Source organism: Rhea pennata, chromosome 3, assembly GCF_028389875.1.
Source record: "Rhea pennata isolate bPtePen1 chromosome 3, bPtePen1.pri, whole genome shotgun sequence".
Lineage (NCBI taxonomy): Eukaryota > Metazoa > Chordata > Aves > Rheiformes > Rheidae > Rhea > Rhea pennata.
Genome location: NC_084665.1, coordinates 79,680,443 through 79,706,679, shown reverse-complemented (window position 1 = coordinate 79,706,679; position 26,237 = coordinate 79,680,443). Strand labels below are relative to the sequence as shown.

At 45.4% G+C, this 26,237-nt stretch overlaps 1 protein-coding gene across 1 annotated transcript; it reads right to left on the bottom strand.

Annotated features, from left to right (window-relative positions):
• Nucleotides 1-554: 554 nt before the first annotated feature.
• Nucleotides 555-11,378, bottom strand: OSTM1 (osteoclastogenesis associated transmembrane protein 1). The gene is made up of 6 exons (XM_062572678.1): nt 11,037-11,378; nt 7,565-7,679; nt 6,022-6,119; nt 4,551-4,715; nt 3,630-3,795; nt 555-3,310 (listed from the first exon to the last, which is right to left on the bottom strand). The coding sequence occupies exons 1-6, from the start codon at nt 11,376-11,378 to the stop codon at nt 3,255-3,257; spliced, it is 942 nt and encodes a 313-aa protein (XP_062428662.1). The 3' UTR covers nt 555-3,254.
• Between the last annotated feature and the right edge of the window lie 14,859 nt (nt 11,379-26,237).

Sequence of the window (26,237 nt, the reverse complement as noted above, 5' to 3'; positions counted from 1 at the left end):
ACCTAGTTTTCCACATGAAGCTGCACCTCGTACCTTGACATCAATACTTTCCAAGCCTTTCTAGGAGTCCCTCGCCAGTGACAGACCAAGATTGAAATATGCCTTCGAGACAACCATATCAGATAACTGGTGGACACTGGTAAAGTCATCACCTGAGATACATCTCTCCTCATTGTAATGTCAATCTTCCAGCTGAACAACAGTTCAATACTGTGGCCACTGAGGCTGAAAGCATTGGCAATACCTATTACTGACTAATAAAAAATTCCCACAAAAGAGAGCCAAATTATCACCGCTATCCTGTCCCACGCACACACATCCAAGAAGGTCCTTTGCAACTAATGGGAGCCTTTCCATGTTACTTGGTAAGTTTTGGCTGAAGTCAAATTCCATCCTTTCAAAGTAGTTGCAGTTCCTCATTTTTTCTTCAATTCAGAGCAGCACTGTTCTCCTGCAAAAGGCATAAGGAACATAGCCAGGTGCTTCTAAACACAAACCCAGAATGGCAAGGCTATAACACTACTGTAAGTGGAGCAATTAAATAACCACACTGCTCACTGTTTATTGACAATCTTTATTAGAGCTGATTTTCAGTGTATAGAGATTTCCTAACACAAGTATAAATATGCATTGAAGTGCTACCCCAGAGTAAGAAATCTTTATTTGCACAAAAAGATACAAACAACTGGTATTTCAAAGTTCATCCTACTTCATACACATAATGCCAAAAAGGCAGAAGTAAACCAAGATGAAAGATTAGCAGCAAAAAGAATTTTAGTTCTCCTTCACACAATTTGTGTGCTCCCACATTTCTCTAGGAAAGAAGAGTGTAAAGACAATTTAATTAATTTATATCTGAAATAGCCTACCAAATATATAACACTGCATAAAGAAAGTTAGTATTACAAAGTTTAGAAAAAAATAGGAAATGTAAGATTAAAGATCAAGTGTAAACTTTACTGCTGCTTTAAAATAAAAAACGACGACAAAAAAAAAAATCACATGAGTATTTCCATTTAGCTTAGCAGCCAGGGATGTAAGAAAAGCCGATTTTTTTTTTTTTTTAAATAAAGTGCTTAACCACCATATCCAGAAGTAATGACTTTCAGACCTACTTAACATGAATGTGCTCAAAAAGCCACTGCTTACAGTATAAAAGCTGTCATTCTGAAACACTGCACATACAAATTGGCTTTATCTGCACGAATGAAAGATTGCTTTGAACAGCTCTCAATCATATGATGTCCTAAATCAATATAATGCTATTAGGGGAGGCAGCTGAATAAGTCCCCAAAAGTTAAAGTTTAAGAATAAAAGATAGAAAAACAGCATCTTCATTTTTTAAGGCAGTGTGCCTTTCCCAGCCACAAGAAGACAACTTCATGCAACAAGCAAGAGAAATACTGTTTTCTGTTACTATTAGAAACTACCTAGAACAAACTGAGTGTTGACCTCATAATTCACATGGTTAACAAGACTGCAATAAATACTTTATAGTGATAAAACACAAGAAAGTAATCATGTGGGTGGGACCAATCACTAAAACATTATTTTACCTAATACTAAACAGACTGTCAACTTGACTTTAAAAACTCATAGTATGTCCCAATTCAAAAATCCTAACAGAATCAGTGACTTGAAGAGCTTTAGGACCGTTTTGTTATATATTTATTCAGCCTTTGTGCAAATGAAAAGTTAAACAGATTAAGTCCCAAAGCAAGTCAAATACAAAAGACTTTGATAATTTTTGACAGAAGTCAAACACACAGACTCCCAGAGAAATTTAGTATTTCAGCTAATATGGCCACTCATTTTTCATCTCACAGTTAAAGAACACACACAAGCAAAGGCTCTGGTATTCATTGGCCTCAATTCTGAATTGTTTCAACCCACTACTCTCCTAAATTATGACCATAATCAACCAAACTGAACTGTCGGTATTGCTATAGCTGTTGAATTGTGCCTACGCATAGTCAGTAGTGCTGTCCATCCCTGCAGTTATTCTACAGCCTCTGCACCACAGTTCTGGAATTGTGCAAGGTTGAATTTATTTACATTCATCTATTTCACAGAGATAATTTCTGAACATATTTCTTGAAAGTCACCAATTCCCAACACAGTCCTTTAGGACAGTTTTTAAGTTAGAGAATCCCCTGGTTCATTTACTGATAAAACATGTGGTGTCTAGTAACAGGCAACATTTTCCATACACTGTTTCTGTGAACACCTCTGTATTAAGCCACAGCAAGCTGTAAGCCAGTAAATTTAGCATCTCCAGTGTCTTTACCTTACCTCACTTCTCCTCTATAAAAGCAAATCCCCCCAAAAAAACCAACAAAAAACAAAACACCCTAGAAAACAGACATTATAATTGAAAAAGGAAACAATCTCAATAAAACGATAAACAGTGAGGCATTCAGTTACACAGGCAGACATCTAAAATAAGCCTCTGAAAATTTAACATTTGAAAAGCAATGATTTTAGTGGTTTAAGTGTGCAAGTGACTAAATATGTTGCCTGTTTCAGAGATAGCTGAATAATGTAGTCATCAATGATTACTATTCATGTCTAGCACTGGCAGTTCTGTTGCTTTTGTTGCTGGCATCGGACATAATATATTACGACTTCCTCTGCACATTTCATGCTTTTTAAGGAGACCATTACAATCAACTAAACAGCATGACTTTAGAGAGAGGTATTAAAAACAGCAGAACTTTACTTTTTTCTTTTTTTAAAATGGTCTCCTACACACCCAAGATCTGAAAAGACTGAATATTATATGGAATTAAACATAATATTTCAAACAGGAACCTCAAAAATTATTTTAAGCTTCTCTTGTCTGTGAGAATCACCTCAGAAAGACTCAGGATCTCAGACAGTTCAGAAAGACAGACAATGGCATGACAGGCTTTTGTGAAATAAATACGAAAAAATAAAGAGGGAAAAAAAAAGCATGCAAGGGAAGTGTAACTATTCTGCTGATGAGAAGTACAAAAGCTTAGAAACAGAAAGCCATCAAGCCTGAGCCTGAAAAAACAGATTTTTCAAAACCAGAGTCCATACAGTGTCACACAGCCCTGCCTTATCATGTTTGTTAATATCCCCGCTTAGAAGTCAGACAGCATTTTGTTTAACTTGTGTTGCTCTGTATCATTACACTAAACCATAATTAACTCCTCTTTTATGCCGGCCTCATTCCAACACAATTGTACCCACTGTATACCAGCAGCAGTTCTCAGGTTTTGTTTTGCAGCTCAGCTGTATTTTTCTTGGATGTTCACAAGACTGGCATTTGACTGGATACGCTTGGCTAGAAAAGGAAAAATTATATGAAAATTAAACACAAAGAATTCCACAAAACTAGTCTCTCCACTCCCTCTATTTATCTGACACACACTCGCAAACAGCCTTCTGTTCATATCCAGGAACTTCAATGAAAAGATATGGCTGCAACTCTTGGCTGCAACTCTTCACTACTCTTCTTCAGGGGACAGCAGCAGACTAATAGTTGCTATTAGCACTGTCGGCACAGCTGCAGACAGATCTGCCTGGGCCCCCCTCTCCCACAAGAGCTGAGAGTCCCCTGCACCACCCAACTCTAACAGTGAAATGCCAACAACATCACTTACGCAAAATGAGTATGCGTTTCTTCTGCTTTGAGTGAAGGAAGCTACTCAGATAAAAAACAATAGGTAAGAAGAGAATAAAGGATGAAACAGCAATCACTGGGACTGTATCGCTGCAGGGAACAGAACAGTTGAAAGTCCTGCTCCAAAGCTTCCGAGTGATATTCATCTAAAAAGAAAACATGAACAAGCAGTGAGAGCGCGCACATGCGCTTCTCAGGAACAGCATAGCAAAATCTCAGGCTTCAGGACATTCAAGCATTCAAATACGATTTCAGAAAAAATACATGTAATAGATCTCCCATCAAAAGCAAGCAAATCCCAGAAACATAGAAATGGGCAACCTGAATGGAACCGAAGCTTCAGATCAAATCTTTCACGCGCTCCAAAAAACACTATATTCAGATATACTGTGGACATCGCCACATGCCCGTTTTCCTAGGAACTTGCTGACCGCCTGTGCAGAGGGGTGCCAGTCTCACACTTTCAACAACTCTCCATTTGCCCAACTGCTTAAAAACCCACAATATAACAATGCTTTTTCCAACCCCCTAGAAACAGCTGCTGTAATAAGGAATCTATTATTATACTGACTAGAACAATAAAGAAAAACTTTGTATTAAAAGCCAAAAGATTAAGAGATTTTTTTGAAAATCCATCCCCTTTACTGCAATGTACTCAGGTAATCAGGAGCTTCAGCCATGCTCCTGCTGCACTGATTGAGACAGCACCTAACGAACCAGCCTCACCGGGCTAGCTTCACTTCTGAGAACATTCCCCCCATGACATAAGCCTGCCAAAGGCACTGCCACCAGTACCTTCCCAAACTGAAAGGGAAAAAGTGAACCCAGCAAGTCCAAACAGCTCAGATTAATAAAGAGCTCCAAAGCAAGGTTTCCCCACTAAGCATTGATAAATACTTACTGCATCTTCCACATCAATACACAAGTGTGCCGAGTGTCCTGACTCACCACCTTGTCTGTTCACCCTCTGTAATTTGTTATACAGGTCATTCAACATTTTGTAGGTGGCGTTGCAGTTTTTACATACTTCCGTGTAGTTATTTGGCGACAGATTGATAGTTTGTCCCTAGGATTATAAAATACCATTCATACAGAGTTTTAAGACATTATATCTTTAAAACTAGAGTCAAATTTGAACCAAAATCTAGATTTCTAGCATTCCAGATCAGGAAGGGGCCTAAACAGACAATCATCACATAAGAACAGGTGAAGAAAAGGGATTGATTCTAATTTAATGGGTGTTTGTCTGACATGATCCATTTTTAGAAAGTTATATCAATCTTAAACTGTTTTTTTTGAACCAGCAGCTTAAAAAGAAATCTGAAACTACCAACTCCCAAGAAAGAAAAAGATCACTAGTAATAAAATGTTATTCTGCAGTCATAAATCAGGATCTTTATTACTGTTTTGTTTTTCATTTGCCCATAACTAAAAAAAAAATACCTGTTTTTATTACTGAACTGTACTGAAAGCAATGGACATAGGCCTTCACCATCACTGAATGCAACGCAACAAACTTGAAAACAAAGCTACAATCACTAAAGATATTCCAACCCAGTGATTGCTGCATTACCTACCCAAGTAGGCCCCCTACACACTGGCTTAAGTTCCAATTTGAACACCTGAAATAACTAACAGACCAGTCCCATAATGTTCCTGGTCAAGGTCTATAAAAGCACATTTCCTAGAAATCATTAATTAGTGAGGAAAAAAAAAGGAGACAGTCTTCTGAGAGCCTTTGCTACACCCACGATTTCCCATTTTTACTAATGAATGATACCAGAACTTACCTATTTTCTGACTGAAACAGAATATGCACAGTTTCTTAGGATATTTAAGGCATTTTCTTTGAGGACAATTACAACACTTACTTCACAAAGTGAAATATATTGCCTCTGTAATACGAACAAGCTTTGACTACCAACAATCTTATCAGTTAAAAGAATTGTTACAATGCTTTAGAGTAGCTTGTCTTTCTGGACTAGCATATATTATGAGAATGTTATTAAACGATTACATTGCTAAGTGAGAGGACAACTATTCTATAAAGAGATAGAAAAAAAAACATCACGTAGAAATGATGTTTCTTACCTTATAATTATCACGATTATGAACTCAGAAATTCTGATGTGAAGTAGTATTGCAATTATATACAAAATGAAGTCAAGGTGAATATCAATTAGAATTACTTTTAAGCTCCCAATTTGTAAACATTTGCATTTTACAGATCATTGCTCGATGAGCCTAAACTGCCAGTGAGTTTCTGAATTTTATTTGCCTAATATGTATCGACTGCAGTTCATTCAGCATAAATAAGACTCTACTAGCAATTAGAGAATTTAGTGCTTCTTTTAAACACACAGCATAAATACCTGAAGGTTATGTTCAAAACACGTCAGAGATTTATTGAATAAGTCCAGGAATTCTACAGTAGAATTTGATAATCCCTCACTGCTGTTCTTTAAGCAATCTGTTAAAGAGAAAGAAAAACATCAGGTTATTCTAATTTCTAACATTTCCACAGCCAACAAGCCCTAGACACTCCACTTCTAGACACTACACAAAGAGCTCTCAACTATAAAAGACAGGACTAGTCAACACTGCATTTTCTTATATGCCTGACATTGATGTCTCAGACCTGCTGACCTAACTCTTCATCGAGAACATATTTCAGAATTAATTGGCCTTGATTAAGTGAAAGATGAAGACTATCATCAAGAGCTTTCTGAAGAGGGGATCTGAATTATCTTTGGGCTTTAAGATAAAACAAGACATTACTTTTATTTTCCACCCTGCAAATCTGGCTTTGCCCAGCAACGTTAACAGTCATTATGTGAAAAGAAAAGCATCAGAAGTAGAGATGAAACACAGAACATCCAGGAAACAACAGACCACAAGCACAGAAGTAGAAATCAGAGCATAGCTATAATCATAGCATTAAGAAAGGGGCTGACCCTTTCATTGGCTTTGAAGGGAATCCCTCACAGTCAAAGACCAACTTAACCCACTGCGTTCTCTCTTCACACCCATCCATCCCACTTCACACACTCTGACCAGCTGGACCCTCGAAAAACAGAATAGCTCAGGAACCTAGATGTTCTTCAAGAGCCAATACTCTAGACAATCCTCTAGAAAAAGAGAGCACCCCTAGCATTGAGGGCATGCCTTCAGCTGGACCACAGGAAGGCAGCACACAGGTCACAGCCTGAATATGGCAAGAGAGCAGGGATTGCAGGGCACTTCCTCTACCGCCTTTCCAGCCCTCACAGAGTCCAGAGTCACTAACGGAAACAACCTCTTCTGCATTATCAAGGGACTTGAGCAAACCCGGCACGCTTTAATACTCAGCTCCGCAGTGCCATTCCCTCTGTCTTCTGGCACACGTGATAGCGCAGGGCTCCATGTTGTGCACCAAAGAAAGAGGAACCAAAACCACAGCTCTAGCGGTAAGTGTGACACAGCACCAACAGCATGGAGATGGGGAAATAACATGACAGACTTGGACATCTGCCTCCCATGGAGTTAAATCAAAAGCATGGCTGTAGAGTAAGATCCTAGTCAATGTGTAAGCAGTCCACAGTGACCAACTTTTTATTAGCAAACAGTAAAAGTTTCTTACTTCATTTAAGGAGGAAAAAAAGGCAGGGAGGAACATGGCAAAAACAGAAGAAACTGCAATAAATCTAAGGTAAGTCTTCAGCAGCATTTGAAGACCACAGGAAAAACTAACACAGCTCCATTTTGAAAGACTAATCTAAAAAGAACAATTATGTAACAATTTTGGAAAAAAAACATCTCCAATGAGAGGAATTTAAGTAGTATGGCAAATCCTATACAGTTCTGATTTGAACAAATTTTAGCAAAGTTAAGCGAAGACATAACAGAAGCATGAAAGCTACAGAATGAGTTACGTACTTGCGCAGTTGGCTGTTTCCCATGTTTCATTAAAGAACTCGGAAAGTGTCACAACTACCTGTAGCCTATCTGAGGTCAAGATGCTTTTCGCACAATTGTGGCTCTCGGAAGAATTCTGGAAGAAAAAGAATCAATCATTATAAATGTGAAGAGAACATTTTGAAAAATATTTTAAGTAAACACAGCTAACATCTTATCACACTAAAATCTGCAGAATAGGCAGTGCAGAATCAATGGAACAATAAGTATCTTTTGCTCCTCCAAAACATATTGTGAGTAACACAGTTTACTACACAGAGTCTCTGAAGATCTACTAGGACTAAGTCAGTCAAAAACATACACCTGCAAAAAAAGAAACTGCGAAGAGACAGAAGACCCCTCTGCCAGATAGTTCACATTTTTCTGTTTTTGGATAGCTGCTCAGGAACTGGCTCAAGTCAAGCGCAACCAGACAGAAGTACGGGGTCACTCTCATTAGACTGAAGGAATATTCTGAAGCTGAACCAATGCAAATGTTCTCAAAACAGATAACAAAACACAATGTCCAAAAGTGCTGTATCAGTGTATTGCATCAGCAGCAAGCTTCCTCTAAATGCAAACGCACCAGGAATGCAACCCTTAAAAAAGCAACCGCAGCAACCATTCCCATACGTCTACCGTCAGACCATTCTCTTTTCTTCAATAGATGTGGGCGTCGAGCTGATCCTATCTTAGAAAGCCACCTAATGCATCCCATCCTCAGAACAGGAAGACTCGTGAAATTCCTACAGCAACTCATTCTCCGGGTCAAACTAAAAAATGTATAGTGAATAGAAAAGTAGTGACAGAATAAAAATGAAATGAAATATCCCTATCAGGATTTAGAATATTTTTGTCCTGCAAAGCTTTAATTTTCCCCCTGCCCTTAAGTCACTGATCTAAAACCATGATCTCCAGTCAGCTGATTCCTGTGGTCTAGCTCCTGGTTTCTGGCTGCTAAATTGACTTACGCACTCCTCAAAATTGCCAAAGCTGTCAAAAGCCTCTTTAAGAGTCATAAATGACATGGGACATAAAAGAATCTCTTCAATGAGAATCAGGCAGCCAGAGAAGGTTAGGAAAAATCCAATTTTCACCTCTCTGTGGAAAGAGGTTTATTTTTAAATAAATAAAAAATTTCCCTCTCAGACTCAACTGCAAAATAGTACCGTCAGTTCTGCTAACTCCTACGTTCATTCACTTTCAACTCTACTAAGTGACATACAGACACGCAAGAAAGTTATTTATGCAGGAAACCCTCTGGCTGCTTCATGAAGGCCTTCAGCTGCAAAGCTTCCTCATCAGCTTGACTCATGAGTGAGGAAAAGCAGTTTAAATCCAAAACAAGATCTGTAGACCTAAATTGTTTCCTAAGGAAGTTGCTTAACTTATTCTTTATTAAGCCTAATGAGGAAGAGGATTTTACATTTCAGAGATGTCCAAAACTGAACATGGCTGCTTCTTTCAGATCACAGTATAACTAGTGCACAATGGCACAGATAACCTCAAGTAACTGATTACTTGCAATTGTGGATTAAGGGCAAAAAAGGTCACCTCTTCTATTTAATTGATTAGTTAATCCATGCACAGGAGAAAAACCAAGTGTTCTCTAATACAGATGGGTCTTTCAGATAAAATTATTGAAGCAGCCCCCCTTCTCCCCAGGCTGCCAGTACTCAAGAACAGCAGCTGTAATGGGTTCATACATATTGAAAGTACTGGGACATACTTGACAAACTACTCCTAGCCCAAACAACTGAGCTGAAAGTATCTAGAGATTATTTGTTGCTCCCTGAATTGCATCATGTTTCAGAAGAACTCTATACTGTTCACGAAGCATTTGAGACCCATTAAGATATCATCTAACAGACAAATAATTAATGCTCAATTTCTCACTTTTACATGACCAAACTAGAGGTATGGAACAACTTCCATATCACAAGCAGTAAACAGACTACAACTTTCCAAACTACAGAAGAGGAAACTGGCTAGGTACTTGCCTTCTCCTGAGCAAACACCATACAAACATCCCTTAGCTCTCCTAATACAAGAAATGGGAAAGCTGACAAGGCAACACATCGGAAACAGACAGAACGTGATACTTCTTCATATGACAGATAACTAAACTGCAAAACTGTGACAGGACACTGCAAAACTGTGACAGGACACTGCAAAACTGTGACAGGACACTGCAAAACTGTGACAGGACACTGCGGTGCCAGAAATTTACATGTGCAGCAGTAGTTTTTTCATGTCAATGGCAATTTCAAACAATCATCCAAAAAATCTCTGAACCAGAAACATAATCCAGAGGACAGATTATTACATATTTCCTCTCTTCTTGTATTCTTCTCAGGGCACCCATCATCAGATAAACGGTAAAGGGTTACAGAGACCTTTGGTCTGGTGCACTACAGCCATCCTAACAGCATCTCAGAGACTTTTACAAATAGGTAGGTTGTATGAGCTAAAGAAGAGTTTCCAATACACAATATTAGTAATAAACTATCTCCAACACTGAGAAATGAGAAAAGAAAGATTAAGAGGCTGGAGGATGTAAATGGAAGAACTGGCTTCAGTTAGGGTCCATACATTCCAGCAAATGCTGAGAATTTCTACCTTGCAGCCACACACTTGTATCAGATTTAGCATTAAGAACACTGTAATGTGGTTGCCCACAGAAAAAAAAACATGGATAACTTGGCCAAGCTCCAAATGACAGTTTTCCATGAAGCACAACACACCCAAGACCTGTCAGTGGCATCATTAATGCTGTACAACAACCACCTACAAGCCAGAGCGCTGCTTTAGGTCTTGTTGCAACAGCAGGAACAGCTCAAGCTTTCCCACTCACATAGAGAAGAAAAGCTTTTCTCTCCAGGTGGAGCTACTTGCTCCACAGTGGGAGCAGGCTGCACAGATCTCACTGCAAGACCTGGAAGCAGAAGCCAGCTCTCACTGACAGCACGCTCCCTGAACACACTCCCAGCCCTCTGCCAAACCGCATTAAGCGCCCAGGTGGAGTTCAGAGCACGGGAACCCACCTCCCAAGCCAAAGGCCTGGTTACCCCAAACCCTGCGCCCTCTTCACGACATTACTGTTGCAGGCTCCACTGCCAACTGCACCCAAGTCTGGCCCGGGCCTCCGGGATTACCTATACCCCCTTTCTCCTCTTCCACATGGAAGTCGGGAGGATTGCTCTGTGAGCGCAGAAAGGCTCGTGGGGAAGGGTGCAGCAGCAGTATCAGGCAGCAAGACGCCCTCGCCGCTCCTGCGCGAGGGAAAGCTGCCAGCCAGGTGCAGAACGGACCCGGACCGGCCGAGAGCACGAAGGAAACAGGCAGGGAACTCGGGCCCGTCTCCCCGCCACCCTTCCCCGGGGGGAGGCCGCCGCCGGCCCCTCGCTCCGCCGCAGCCCCCCGGCCCCGGGCAGCCCCCGCGCCCCGCACGCACCCCGACGGCGCGGGCGATGGCGGCGTAGCGCGCCAGGAGGCGGCCCTGCTGGCGGTGGCAGGCCTGGCAGAGCCGCACGGGCCGGGCGCGGCGGCCCAGGCACTCCGCCAGCGCCGCGCTGCCCTCGGCGAAGGCGGCCAGGAGGCGGCGACACTCGGGCTCCAGCTCGGGCAGGTCCCCCGGCAGCGCCGCGCCCCATAGCGAGGCCGACAGCTCCTCCGCCTCCCCCAGAGCGAGCAGGTGGCGGCGCCGCCGCCGCTCCCCGCCCGCCGCCGCCGCGGCGGGGCCGAGGGCGAGCGCCAGCGCCGGCAGCAGCGGCAGCAGCCGGCCGAGCGGCGCCATGGCGGCCGCGGCGGGGAAGCGGAAGCGCCGTCACGTGGCGGCACGCCGGGCAGGCCCCGCCCCCGCGGCGAGCACGGCGCGGCCGCTCATTGGCCGGCGGCGCCCTGGGGGGCGGAGCCGGGCGGGCGGAGGCGGGAGCAAGGCAACGGTCGCGGGGCGGGGGGAGGGGCGCGCGGGCGGGGCCGTGAGGGGACGTTTGTCCCCAGAGAGGGCCATGAGGGGACACTTGTCCCCAGGACAGCGCCGTGAGGGGGATGTTTGTCCCCAGGGAGGGCCATGAGGGGACACTTGTCCCCAGGGAGGGCTGTGAGGGGGACGTTTGTCCCCACGACAGGGCCGTGAGGAGACACTTGCCTCCGGGCAGAGCTGTGGGGCTGGTCTGCTGATGCCACAGGCAGTGGGCCCATGTGGGGCAGCTCAGTGCACGTGGCCGAGTTTGAAAGGGGCCGGTGCGTGCTGGTACAGCTGCCTCGGGGGCCGCCTGCGGGCTGGCTGGGGCCCGTGGCTGAACGCAGCACGGCTGGTACAGCTGACTGCATGGATGGGCACAAGGTGCCAGTGATAAGGCAGCACTCCTGCCGGAGAAGCCCTGAAAAAAAGGAGCTCCTGGCAAGTGGTAATCCTCCATGGTAGCTGTCCCACTGCCTGGGCCAGGACCAACGGCAAGAGTGCGTGGGACTGCAAGGTTCCCATGTCTTGTCGTGAGCTGGACGCCTTAGTTCGTACTTGGACATCTATGTTCCCACAGTCTTCTCAGTAAAATACAGTCACCAAAAGACAATTCTTTCCAGAGCAGGATGAATGAGTTAAAATAACAGGTAACTTTCTCACCATGTACTACCTAGCTTTTTGCTAACTTCTGTGTGTGGTAGGATCTTGACCGTCATGCCTATCTCATGTCACCAAAGCTCTTTTTCATGATTTCAGAGGACTTTTGTCTCAGTCTTGATTTCTTAGTTCTCTGGTTAGATACGCCAAAGAGGCAGAACACAACCCTGCAATTCCATGTGATGATGCCTTCAGGAATAATGAGCCATTGGCGTGTACCTCCTCAGCAGGAGGAAAAGCAGAGCTGGCCAGGAGTGGTCCCATCCATTTCTTGCAGTTGTCAGCTGATTCAGTAATGCTTATGTGACAGCAGTGACGGGAGGCAGCAACAGTGATACCAGCATGGTCATTTTCCCAGCTGCCCATAGTTCAGTGCTGTGTGAACTGGCTTTCTGCATCCCAGCTGTGCCCAGCTTAATCATCTCAATTTGATCTGGTCCATCTAGTCCTAACTTGTTGCAGTGTTACAACAAACGTCACAAGATCATACTGTGGAACAATTATCAAACAGAGGATCAAGATGTTTTATGCTGTCAGGTAAAAACACAACTGCGTCATTATAAAAATAATTATAAAAATACCCTCCAGCAGGAAAACAGTGCAATAGAGAGCATCTAACTTCTAACAGGGAGATGCCTGAATGCCTGAATTTGGGCATTAGATCTTGACTTCGTCTCACTGCAATTTTAGAGTAGGCCCTAAGTTTTGGCTGAGGCCAAGTAATATTCTCCTGCACAATTGCAATGTTTCAGGAGTCAGCCTAAACCAGGGACTGTGTCTGCTAGGCAGCTTGGACCAACACAATATTTTGAAGGTGTTGCTTTATAGGACAGGTGTAACCAGTTGGCCTTAGGGCTTTTGCAGCACATATGTTTAACCAGCCTAGCACTGCATCTAGAGCCCTGAGGTGGAAGCAGAAGCCCATGGTTCTGACTGTCCCTCTGCAGTGTCCCTCAGCCCATCCCTTACTCACCTTATGCACAACTGCCTTGTTTTCCCAATGTATGGCATGGAGATTTTTGTGTATTTGGAGAGTATCAAGCACCCTGGGGCCAAAGACATACATAGTATCTCTGGCACTGCTCCTTCAGCGTGGTCAGGTGGAGAGTGCGAAGAAACCATGTGTCTTGTCTGACTTAATCCACCCAGGAGAGGGCAGCAGCATTCATGCACATCGCTGCTGAAATCACACTTTGCCCCAAATGAAGAATTTCTCTTAGAAAGGGTCAGTGTACAGAGCTATGGTCTTTCATAATCCTCCTACCAAAGCACAGGTCTGAAAAAGGCCTTCTGCATTTCTCAAACCAAGAGCTAATCTCCGCTACCTATAGACTGATTGAAAATATCTGGCTCATAGAGGCTGATGGAAAGATGACCAGCCAAGCCTTTCACATTGCAAAAGTAGCTCGCCTCACCCGTGCTTTCCCTCCTATGGACAGACACAATCCCTTTGAAGGACACACTGAGGGTTTTTTGATGGCTGGAACTTTATCTTCATAAGTCAAAATAGATGTTTTCTCACATTTTATGAAAGTTAAATATTCTCCTTCAAGAGAATGTAGTCCTCTGTGAGTGGAAAACTGGACTCTAAAAAAATGAGGGAAAAATGTAAGAGTTTCAGATAAAACCTCTGAGACTTAAGCCGAATATAAATATTTCCAGTGTTAGTATTTGCTGCAGATTTGTATGGAAGGCATCTAGTCACTAAATACCTCCTTATTTTCATAACATTAAGCATAAATTTACAAAGCAAGATTAGAAATTAGACAGTGTTTTCAGCTGTTATTAAAAGGTAGGAAGAAGACATGGTCCAGGATTGTTTTATAAATATAGATAAATTCTGTTATCAGGCAAAAATCAGCATTTGTCCTAACTGAGAACTTGACTGTCAAGCAAATCTGATTAGTTTTCTTTTAAGAGGGGTGCCATTAACTTTCTACTCAATCTCACTGAAGTGGCTATACTCGTGACTAAGGCAAGCAGAATTTGGCCTTTATGAATAATAGACATCAGAATTCTTGTGTTTTTAAATAGTACTAGTTATTCCAAAACCACATAAAAATAATTGAATACCTGCCCTGACTGCAGGGAAGAAATACATATAATCAAGCAGAAGCAAGAGTCTTCTCTTAACAATGAAGAAGCAGAACACAGTAAATGAACACTGATTTCCCATGCCATCTTGCTGAATTTGTAGAGATGTCATATCAGCCAGGGAAAATAATCAATTTGAAGCTGAGAACCTGTTTCTCCTCTCTCTGTTTATGTGGTATCTCCCTGCAGATTTCAGTGATCTGTTTCTTGAGTGACAGCACTGCAAGCTGAGAACCAAACCATTTTCTCAGGTTTTCTTGCCACCTTTGAAGAATGATGGCTTGGACAAGGAGTTTTAACAAAATGGCTGGAAAAGGAGGGGACAGACTGTAAATACAAGGCAGTGCCAGAAAACTAAGCGATAACCTGCATGTAAAGAATAAAGAGGGGTAGGAGTCAGGGATGATGCGGAGGCTGGGTGCTTGGGCAGCAGAAAGGCTGTGGGAATGGGGAGTGGGGCAGACAGCAGCTCCAAAGGAAGGGAAAAGGAAGGAAGGGCTTCTGGCCCTCTGAGCTGAAACTGCTGCCCAAGGACAGGCAGGATCTTGTCTGAAACGGGGGGCAGGTCAGAGCAGGGAGGTGTGAGCATTCTCCTTGGAGAGGTGTCTCTGAAGCTGTGAAAACAGAGAACTTCTTTAATCTTGCTCAAGGATGACAGTACATGAGGAACTAAAGGCTGATTTCACTGCAGTTCTAAAAACACTGCAAAGCTTGACATGAACAAAAGATCAGCTTATAATATCTTCTTTGCCAAACCACATCTGACATATGGAAAGCTTTTTTCTGTCTATTATAGTAAGGAGGTCCCTATTGCTTCGCAGGACTGACGTCAGCTCCTTTATGTGTTTGTTATGGTTGATGTCAAAGCTTAGCATTGATTGAATGACAATTTCCCAGACTCTACAGAGCATCAGAAGGTGGTCCAGAAGACAACTACGTATAAGAACATAATTAAGTTGTACATATCCCCATCATATCCAAGAAAATTAACTTCAGAGGAAATAAGTTAAACTATTAGTATGTAGCCCTGGTTTGGGTTGGTTGTAAGTGAAAATCATCATGACAATGCTACGTAATGGTCTGAGCAAATTTTTATGCTGAGTGATTGTGTGAGCCTTTGCTTGAAAATGTTTGACAAACAGTCCTCTAGCTGCAGTATTTCTGACTAGCCTGAGCCACAGCATTTGTTAGCACTGTTCTGTTGAACTATTATTTTTCTATGTGCATAGCAAAGAATATTAAAGCATTTTCACTCAGTGCAAGAAGGCAGAGTCACATCTGCTCTAAATCATGAGGAATGAGCAAAATAACAAGTTAGAAAAAAAGCAATTCAGTGATATTCTCACTGACGATTTGAAACAATTTCAGTCTTTCCTTCAGAAGAACCCCAAACTTCACCAGTAGATTTGCAAAGCAGATGCTAAATCTTGTCCTCCAGCCTTTAGCACTCCAGAGCAATTAAAGCTGGATTGGCTGCCTAGGAATCAAAGAAGGTCAGGCACTTGAAATGTGAACACACACTCACAAACAGCATCCTCTATATGAGTGCAAGAAAATGCTATCACCAAGTAAAAGCTCAGGACTTTTAGACTTACAGGCAGCAGGTGACAGTGCCTCATAAAGCATACTTGTTTTTTAGGAATCCTCTTCAAATTCAGGGTTGGATTCCTCAAATTACCGAATGAAACAAGGAAGAACTGATAGCAACGAAGTTTCCCCAAAAGCTGTTGTCTAAAATCACTGTGCCTGGCTGGCCAACTCAACCAGGATCTGCAGTGTTTTTGTCTTGATCAATTTTATGGCAAATTAGGGTTTTCTCACTCTAATCCATACCGCTCTGCTCTAATTTTGGAGAATCATTAACCTCCCCAATCTCAGAGTAAGCTTTAATGAATTATATGCCATCTAGTACACGTATCTCCTTCTTATAGCTGTCTGGGTCACTCTCAGGGGAAGGCTTAACCCACATCTGAGATCCTCAAAGAATCAGAGGTTGCTCTTCTGACCACTACTGCCCTCAGACAGTAGGTCTTTTCTATAAAGAAAATGCCTTTTCCATAAGCATAGTTACAGGTTAGTTTTCTGTGGCTTCATGCTCCTGAAGCTTGATGATTACTGTAGCCTCTGATGAATACTCTAGCAGTCAGCTAGAACAATTTGGGTGGAGCAGTCATGGATGGTTCTGGGAGCTAGACTACCGAAAGGAACTGAGGTGACCTGAGATATGTAGCCAGAAAGCTAGCATTAATTTTCCTCTTTCCAATCATATATACAGAAAACACAGGGACAGGGGATCTATCAGCTAACTCTCTTCCCTGTTTATCACCACAAGCCTTCCAGAGAGGAAAGAAACTCACTTCTTAGTTTGAAGGGTTTTATCTCCTGTAAGCACATAAAAGAGTGTAAAAGCTTGAGAAACCATAGTGAGCACCACATGATATTTGCTTGGATCTTAAACATTTGCACATAATACTCTCACTGATTCTAATGCACAGAGAAATGCCATTTCCATGCACCTGTCAGCACTTTTGCTGTGGAAAAAAAAATGTACACTATCTTTTCAGAATCACAGCTAGAAAACAATTAATTGTCAGTAGGCAATCATGTCAGTCTGAAAAGATCCAGCCTGAAATAAGTTTATGTATTTTTCTTCTTTTTCAGGGAAAAGCTGCACTTGCACAATTGAATGATGCCACATTTAAGGTCCTGGGTAGCATGGCATTCCCTTACTCATATACTTCTAATTAAATCTTAATTGTGCCACTCATTATAAAATGAAAGAAGGGTTGTTGCATTAGGTATCTTTCATAATAGTAGAAGAGGATGATACTGGTGAAACAGATAATGTATAGAAAAAGAATGAATGTATGCTGGGAAAAAAAAGACTTTTGGAGATAATGATATTTAAAACACAGCAGAAACATTAGGAACAGCATAATAGTGAAATTACCATAAATAACTTCCTGATCATTGTAAATAGTATGAAAGGTACATTCTTATTATAGATCATTAAAGTGTGGATGACTATCTACGCTCAGAAATACCCAGAAAGCCAAATTCTACTTTTAATTCCCCTAGTGTCACTATGGTATAAACCCAGCTTCTTTTCATAATCAAGCAATCCAGAACCATTATTGTTTTGCAGAGATTGTTGCTCCCTCCTCATATAGCCTGCTGAATTTCATCAAGTTCCCAAATTACAGGCCCAAAACACAGTTCCTGAAGGGAAGAGAATGGCCAAGCTTCAGTGGGCTTTGAATCCTGTCATCTTCAGGTCATTTCAATGTGGAGCTGGGCATCAAATTTTATGACAGACCACTTGCAGCTTCTCTTTTTCAGCAATGACCAAGGTCTGCTCTCCAGATGTGCAGAAGGCTTTTCTCCTAGTAAGTGTTCCAACAGTGTGGGACAGATGTTAGGACAGATTGTGATTCTCCAATGGAAAGGTGATGACTAGTTCATGTACATTCTCAAAGGCAAACTGCTCCTCTGCTTTTAACAGGATGCGATTCAGCCATAAAGTTGAACTGCAAAATTTCACTCTTCTTAATCCCTTGACTGGGTCAACTGAAGATCATCTCCCCCAGTAGCTGCACAGCAACAGTTGTCTTTTGCTACTGTGTTTCCCTCCCATGCATTCTGTGCTACTGGGATTGAAGTTACGCATATGAACTAGCATGACCATGTGAACTATTCACATGAGTTAAGGAAGAACATTTTCATAGGTATCTCCACTTTAAATATATCTGTCTTAGTCACTCTGCTGCTTTACATCTCTTCTTTACATTGCATCTGGGCACTTCCTTTTATCCTTAATAGTTGAAAATGATCTATTTACTAATATCGTTTCTTACTGACAGATTTTTCTATCTCTCTCAAGCTGAAGGATCACATATTTCCTAAGCAAGATGAGCCATAACAGAAGAGTGGGCCTAAAATGATAGATTATTTCAGTAAAGACCTCCTCAGAATTTAAGGACCAATTATCCTCCACAGCTGAAATCGTACCTGAAGCACTCCGCTTTTTATGTTGATCGTGAGAAATTAGTCTTCAGCACAATTTCAGGTTATTTTAACAGCTGGTGAGGAGTCAGCAGAGATACCACTGGAGGCAGTGGAAGCGGAGGACAGCCAAGTGAGCGGTGGGCAAACAACATTTTATGCCTCCTTTGCAGGCACTGCCCAAATCACTGTGGTTTCTCAATCAACCTCAGTATATCTTAGTTACCTCATCTGCAAAATAGAAAGGCTTGATCTGACCATATCTGCTCAGAGCTCCAGGATACTTGGAACAACTGCGCATCGGTTCAGCCCCGGGCATTTTGCCGGCCTTGTTCCGTTGTTGTTTGCCACAAAGGGCCAAACTTCCTCCAGGTGTGAGTTTGTAAGTCTGTTCAGCTGAGTTCACTGCGGTTTTGTGCGTGAAATAAAGAGAACAGGCTCTGGTCAAGGGATATAAACGTAATGTTGATACCAGATGTCTTTCTTTATGCTAGCATGAGCCAACAGTCACTTCCCAAAGGCTACAAATGGCTGAAGGTTCTTGATGAAATTTTGTAAGGAGTTGCTGAGACACCTGGTAATGTTAACTGTAGCGTTTCAGTCTTAGACCTGTTGCCTGAAAGTTTCTTCCCATGTTCCAAGGGTTCACACAGAAACTATTAAGCAACACAAATAATATTTTGAATGTATATATCACAGATAATGAATGCATCTTATTCTGCTGGGATGATACTTACAGGTGTTTTATTTTTACTTATTTCTTTTTTATCTTTTCCTTGCCCCTTTAGAGTGTTTTCCTTACAAAAAAAAAAAAAGTTTCAAAGAAAAAAAAGAAAGGAGCTCCAACCCATTTCCAGTCTTAAACCTGATGTAAGACTGTGTATTTACTCTTCTTGTCAGCTGCAAGGCACTGTGCACAGGACTATCTGCAGAGACAATGCAGGACAAGTTGCCGTCACAGCCACGACACACTCCTGAAATCTCTGACTGGCAGGATTAAGCCATATTCAAATGGACAATCTTACTGGCTACTTCCACGGGTGAGGGACTCCTGGAAGCAAATATTCTTGTAGGGAAGAGGAGTTTCGGCAGCTAAACCATGGGAAGCTTTGCCTCTAATAAGAGCCAAGGATTAAGTCTGGAGAGGTCAGGTTTAGCTGTGGGGACTCTAGAAAAGAATAATATTTGATTTTCATACTCCTCCTAGACTGCATTAACTGAAATGTTTGAAAGAGAGTAAAATTCATTAAACTCATTAAATACAAAGTTAGGAATTTTTTACTATCTTGGGAAAGCATTTCTCAGCAAAGAAATGGGTGTATGAATGGACTATATCGTATGAACTGGTATCCCACCATATTCCAGCTATTCAAAGCCTACTATCCGCTGCATATTGTTGTCCACAGATGATTTTTAAAAAGGAGAGGAAATAGAAATCCATGGGAAATGCCAGGAATTTCACAGAAATTTTAAAAATCTTCAATCCTCATGCAAGACAGTGAAACTGGAGAGTTCTCAGCACTGACTAGGACCAGTCCCCATTTTTAGCGAGCTCATGATGCAGTTTTCTGTCCTGTAGCCAGATCTTCTTGTACATGAATGTTTGTTGCCTTGAGCAAGTGGTGAGAAATCTCCCTGCACCGGGTGTCTGATTTGGAAGTACGTTGTCACTTCCGGGCCCTTCCCAGATTTTGGCAGGCCTTTGCTCAGGCACTGATGTCACGTGTGAAGCCACCTTTCAGTGGCACTGCAAGAGCTTTTCTCTTGCCACTGTGCTTTCACACTCACCTGGGTTTTTTTCAAGTCATGTCCACCCAGACTGCCAGATGCTCTGCTCTGCTGGTCGAGGATGCTGTCTTCATGAGGCAGAGCCTGACCTTTCCCTTGGAGGGAGATGAATGGATGGAGGAATGGACGGATAGATAGATGAACAGAAGAATGGATGGACAGGTGGATGGATGGATGGACAAACTTCAGGTTTCTCCTTCTCACTCATGACTCTGCTTTGATAAGGATCATACTAAAGTGGCCCTCTCTCTGTGGCTCACTCCACAGAAGATTTTTGGAGAACTGCAATAAAATTTTCCTCAGAACATGGACATCTGCAGAAGAGTGGGTTCTGCAGGGTTTTCCCAAGCTTAGTGCCATCCAGCCAGGTACCTCTGTCTTCATCACAAGCCTTGAGCTTGCTGCAACAGCACTCGGGGAAGGCTAAAGCAAGTCAGAAGGGAGAAAGACAACAGACGATGAAAACCAGCGCACACGCATACAAGCATAGAAGTAGACCCACACACACACCCCCACACACACACACACACTTGAGCATGCTGGTGGGAAATTCAGAGCGTCCCAGCACAGGAGCCAGTGCAGCTGCTCAAATCGCAAGTCAAGTTAGCGCTGAGGGCGATGCGTTCTTGGGAGCCGGGCGAGGAGGGACCAGGGGCTGAGCGCGTGACAGCAGGAGAAAGCAGGCGAGAGCAACCTGTTGGCACTGGTGAATGCACAAGCAGCCTCCGGGCGTGGGGGGGGGGGCTGGTCCTCCCCCCCTCCCCCCCGAAAGCACCCCTTTCTCCCGAGGAGGCACTAGGGAGGGTTGCTCAACGGGGGTGCTGTGCTGGAGCATTGCCATGCGGGTGTCCAGGCGAAGGGCTTTCTTGTGCCCCTTGGGGGCCGGGGAGAGGAGGGGTCCAAGGGCCTCCAAGGAGGGTGGGTGACCCCCAGCTGTGGGGTTCAGCCCCAGGGAGGGGTGGTTTTGTCGACCGAGGGGTGTTTGGGGTTAGCGGCGCAGCGGCGTGCTGGCAGCGGGGCTGCCCCCCCTCACCCCCCACCGCCGCCGGGGTCGTTGCCCCTGCCTGGGGCCGCGCCGGGACTCAGCTTTTTGTTATTTTCACGGAGAAGATATTAATTAAAAGAAATACATGATTAAAAAGTAATGAGTTGAATAAAAATTATCTCCGCTCATTTTCTGATTATGTTAATTGTTAAAAACCCTTCAATCACGCTGTTGCAGTCAATGGGTTTTAATGTGAAATTAGTGGGCTCTTGATAACTTACAGTCCAGAATAATCCCGGAGGTTTAGTCATCATTCCTAATAACGAGATGTTACCAAGAACTGAGATTTTATATGATTTTGCTACATTCAGCCCTTCCCCCATAAAGACTCTGCCTTTGTGGCACACAACTTCAATTTTCATGCGTATGACTACTTTGTTAATCTTACCCTCTATACTGCTCCATTATATGCCAATTATATGTTTTATGTGTCTGTGCAACGTCTGAATATACAAAATGTGTGCCCGGCATAAGGATAGAAAAGCAATGTTGTCTCGCACAGATTTCTAATTTTATTTTTCTGTCCAACTTATCTTGAATCTTGCAACTGCTTCTATTCTTTGATTAATGATTGCTGTACAAGATGAGCCTTGTATTTCCCGCGGGTTCATACAGAAAGTATTAAAAGCAATTAAAACTGTTGGTTAAAAAAAAATTGCTACAAGAGTTTGTATGCCACGGGGAGGCTTAAAGACTGTGGAGGCAAATAAATATGGAGAGTTTCTCGGATAGGTGATTGCCAAGAGCAAGGGTTTTGAAACAACTTGAGCACCGCGTTTCGGAAATACACAGGGACGAAATTGTGGCCCCTAGACCTCTGTTATTTTAGCTAACGTGTACCTTTCCTAGAAATTCGTTTAAGCGAGGTTTCATTTTCATGCAGATAACTGAGTGTAGCCTTTTCTATGCGACAGCGTTGAGCATTTGCATGTAAAAACCACTACTCGCACCCACCTAACAATTTAGCTAAATTCTGGAGCATTGACATAAAATTGACTCCTCGCTACGAGAAAGGAGTGCAGCAGGACAGATTAGTAGCTGCAGGGAAATTATCGTTGTTGCCAAGACAGGAGGTTTCTGAATTCCTCCGCACGGGCTGTCCGCGGCTCGGGCGCCGCAGCAGCCCCCGGCGCCGAGGGCGGGCGGGCAGGGACAGGCAGCCGCACGTTCCCTTCCCTTGCAGTTCTTTTGGGTCAAAAGAAGGAGAAAAAGAAAAAGAAGAAGAAGGAGGAGGAAAAGAGCAGGCACAAAATTCGCTTCCTCTACTCGTGTGAGTGTGTGCGCGCATACCCACATCTGCCTTCCCCGCTTCCTTGAAACTCAGTCCGCGGCGCTGGGCACCTCCGTGTCACTGGAAGGGTGTCTAATTCCTGCTGACACATGAGAAAGGACGTTTTCGTGTGGACCGGGGGGGCTGGAGCAGGGGCCGCGCAGTGCGGGCCCCACGGCCGGCCCAGGCTGCCGGCCCGGGGCTGCGGCGAGCGCCCGCCGCGGCGCCGGGCGCTGCCGGACGAGCCGCGCTACGGGGCTCCTCGGCTCCACAGCGGTGCCTCGCTCCTTGGCGGGCGGCGGTGCTCGGCTGGCACCTCTGGGTGCCCCCGCCGCCGCCCCATGGCCTCGGGCCGCCTCCCCCGCCCGCGCTGCCCCTCCGCCCGGGGCGGCTCCCACGCGGGGCTGCGGGGACCCGGGCCTCGGGGGCGAAGGCGGGGGATGGGGGCTAACTTGGTGCGTGTGCGGGAGAGTTTCTTTCGCTTTTTTTTCCTTTTTATTTTTTTTCCTCGTGCCTCTGGTTAAAAAATTAAAATAAATAAATAAATAAAAAGCCGTTTGTTTGCGAAGCCCCGTTGCCCCCGTCTAAACCCAGCCCCAGCGAAGCTCGCTGAGGGGGAGGGATTGGGGGGCGGGGGGATCGCCCCCCCCCGGCAGCCCCCCCCCCCATTCCTCGCTCACTCCCCTGTTTTCCTCCGCCGCTAGCTGAAGATCATTTTAATAAATAACAATGGAAGGGGAGCGCATCTAGGGGGCTTGTCGGCAACATTCAAAAGCCAATAGAGTTTATAATTCTACTCTATCATTTCTTATTGATTAGAGTAATCAAGATAAAAAGCTAGCCGGGCTCCGAGAAGTTCAGCGGCATATCATTAAAGATAAGAGTCAGTTAATTCTGGCGCGGGGGTAATGGTGCCGGCGATGAAGAGTTCATTTGCATGAGATGCTGAGCCCCGTAACAAGAGGACAAAAATCACTAATTAGGACTGCAGAGTGCCTCGAGTTCTTCAAGCACCCTTTCGAGAGGGGCGATGAGGCAAAGGCAGCTCACTTTTTCCCTTTTTTTTCTTTTTCTTTCTTTCTTTCTTTCTTTCTTTCTTTCTTTCTTTCTTTCTTTCTTTCTTTCTTTCTTTCTTTCTTTCTTTCTTTCTTTCTTTTTTTTAATGCCACGGGCAGGACGGGGCGCCCGGGGCAGCGGGGGCTGCGGCGCCCGGGCCCCCCGCGCCTCTGCCCGGCCCCGAAACGCGCCGGCCCGGCGGGAAGCGAACAGCGGCAACAACCCCCAGCCGCCCCCCCGCCCCACACCTCCCCGCTACCAACCAGGGGATAAAAATAAAGAATAAAAAAATATAAGGCGATAATAAAATGATTCGTAGCTTTGCTCAAAGTTTTCTTCGCGGGTTTTTAAAACACAGAGTGGGGGAAAAAAAAGAAAACCCGAACAACCCAAGCATCACGCAACGAAAAACAAAAGTAAACAGCGGCGGCCGCGGCCACGCGGGGAAGCGCCCGGCGGGGCGCGGCGGCAGCCACGCGGCGGCACGAGTGGGCGCGGGGCGGCGGCGGGGCCGGGCAGTGCCGCGCTGCGCTGCAGCCCCGGGCTCCGCGGCTGCCGCCCCGGGGGCACGGACACCCGCCGGCAGCCCGCTGTGGGGGCTGCTGAGCGCTCGCCTTGCCGCTCTCCTGGCCGCGGGGGGAAGGAGCTGGGGCCTTGCGTGGGCTCCGCGCAGGTGCCGGCAGGGAAAGCGGCGCGTTCGCCGCCCCTCTCCGAAGTCTCCCGGCCCCCAGCGCGCCCCGCTCAGCTCTGCTGCCCCGGCCGAGGGCGCTGAGCAGGCCGGGGTCCCCGCGGGGAGCCGGGCACCCCCTGCCCGCCCGGCCCCTCGGCCCGCCTCCCCACGCGTGCACACGCACGCTGCCCTGCACACGCACACACTGCCCTGCACGCATACATGCTGCACTGCACGCACACACAGCACTGCACACACACTGCCCTACACACATGCACGCTACCCTGTACTCACACGCTGCCCTGCATGCGCACGCTGCACTGCATGTACACACTGCCCAGCACACACGCACACTGCCCTGCACACACATATGCTGCCCTGCATGCACGTGCTGCCCTGCACACGCATGCTGCACTGCACGCACGCACTGCCCTGCCTGCAGGCACTGCTCTGCACATGCACACACACACTGCTGCCCTGCACATCCACACGCTGCCCTGCACACGCACGCTGCCCTGCACACGCACACACTGCCCTGCACGCATACATGCTGCACTGCACGCACACACAGCACTGCACACACACTGCCCTACACACATGCACGCTACCCTGTATACACACGCTGCCCTGCATGTGCATGCTGCACTGCATGTACACATTGCCCAGCACACACACACTGCCCTGCACACACATATGCTGCCCTGCATGCACGTGCTGCCTTGCACACGCGTGCTGCACTGCACGCACTCACTGCCCTGCCTGCAGGCACTGCTCTGCACATGCTCACACACACTGCTGCCCTGCACATCCACACGCTGCCCTGCACACGTGCACACTGCCCTGTACACACACACATTGCCCTACATGCGCACGCTGCACTGCACACACACACTGCCATGCACACCCCCCTCGCGCTCATCGCCCTGCTCATCTCTTGTGCCCCCAGACAAGCCTGTGCTGGTGCACCCCTCCTGCTCCTTCCACACTGCCATGCAAGCGCACCCATGCACACCCCCACCGACATGCACACACTGCCCCTGGGGTGCACAGATTCCTCGCACCCACAAGTGCTGCCACATGCCCTTCCTGTGCACAGGCCCCGCTCACACACGCACATGCTGCCGTGTCAGCACACACGTACACACACACACCCCTGCTCACACAATCACGCACATGCAGCACACGCACCCCCTCAGGCACAGCTGCGCACCTCTGGGCACACCTACATGCTGCTTACCCCCTATCCCGCCCCCTCCCACACGTGCCGCCTTGCACACACAGCCTTGCACTGGCACCGCCAGCCCGCCGCACACCCTTGCCCGCTCGGAGGCTGGCGGCTCTCCTCCTGCCTCGCCTCCCCTGTCCCCGGCTCCTGGGACTTTTTGTCTGGCTATGGGGCTGGAGGCTTCTCTCCCCTTGTTCTTCCCATGCAGAATAAAGTCAGTCTGTATTTAATGGTTATGGCGGATGTGAGGAGGATTTGGCAAATGAAGAGGCCTTTTGCTCTAAAATATTGTTCCTTACGTCGTGTGAGTCTACCAACCCACCACGACCCCATATTCTTCTCTGGGTGTCTGACTCGAATGACAAACGAGCTGATTTTTTCAGGACATCGCTGGGAAATGTAGTGAGTGATAATAGAGATTTCTCTTTCATTTTTTACGCTTGACTTGGTTATTGTTGCTTTTCTTTTCCCGTGATTCCTTCTGAGGATTAGCTCTGACTTCCCCACTATTGGCGGTCAAAGTGGCCCAAACTCTGGATGACAATTGATGGGGATCAGGGGATTGCCCATTCTGTGCCTGTAAGCACTGATTTGTGCCAGAGAAACTCATCAAGTATAGGCGAAGAATAAAAAGCATTTGGGGGTAAATGTATTCATTGAGGAGAGTTCTCCCAAATTGCTTCGAAGTTTTCTTAATGAAAAGTAACGCTTGCAGCAATCAACGGCTTTTTGACGGATTACAAACCTGGATAGGACTATGGGGCTGCATTTAAAAGTGCCCCGGTCTTAGCATGGGGGCAACTTACTCACAAAAGTGTAGGAACGAGGGTCAGTCCCGAAAATACAAAGCTGAGGTTGATGCATGTAGGAGCAATGAAAGG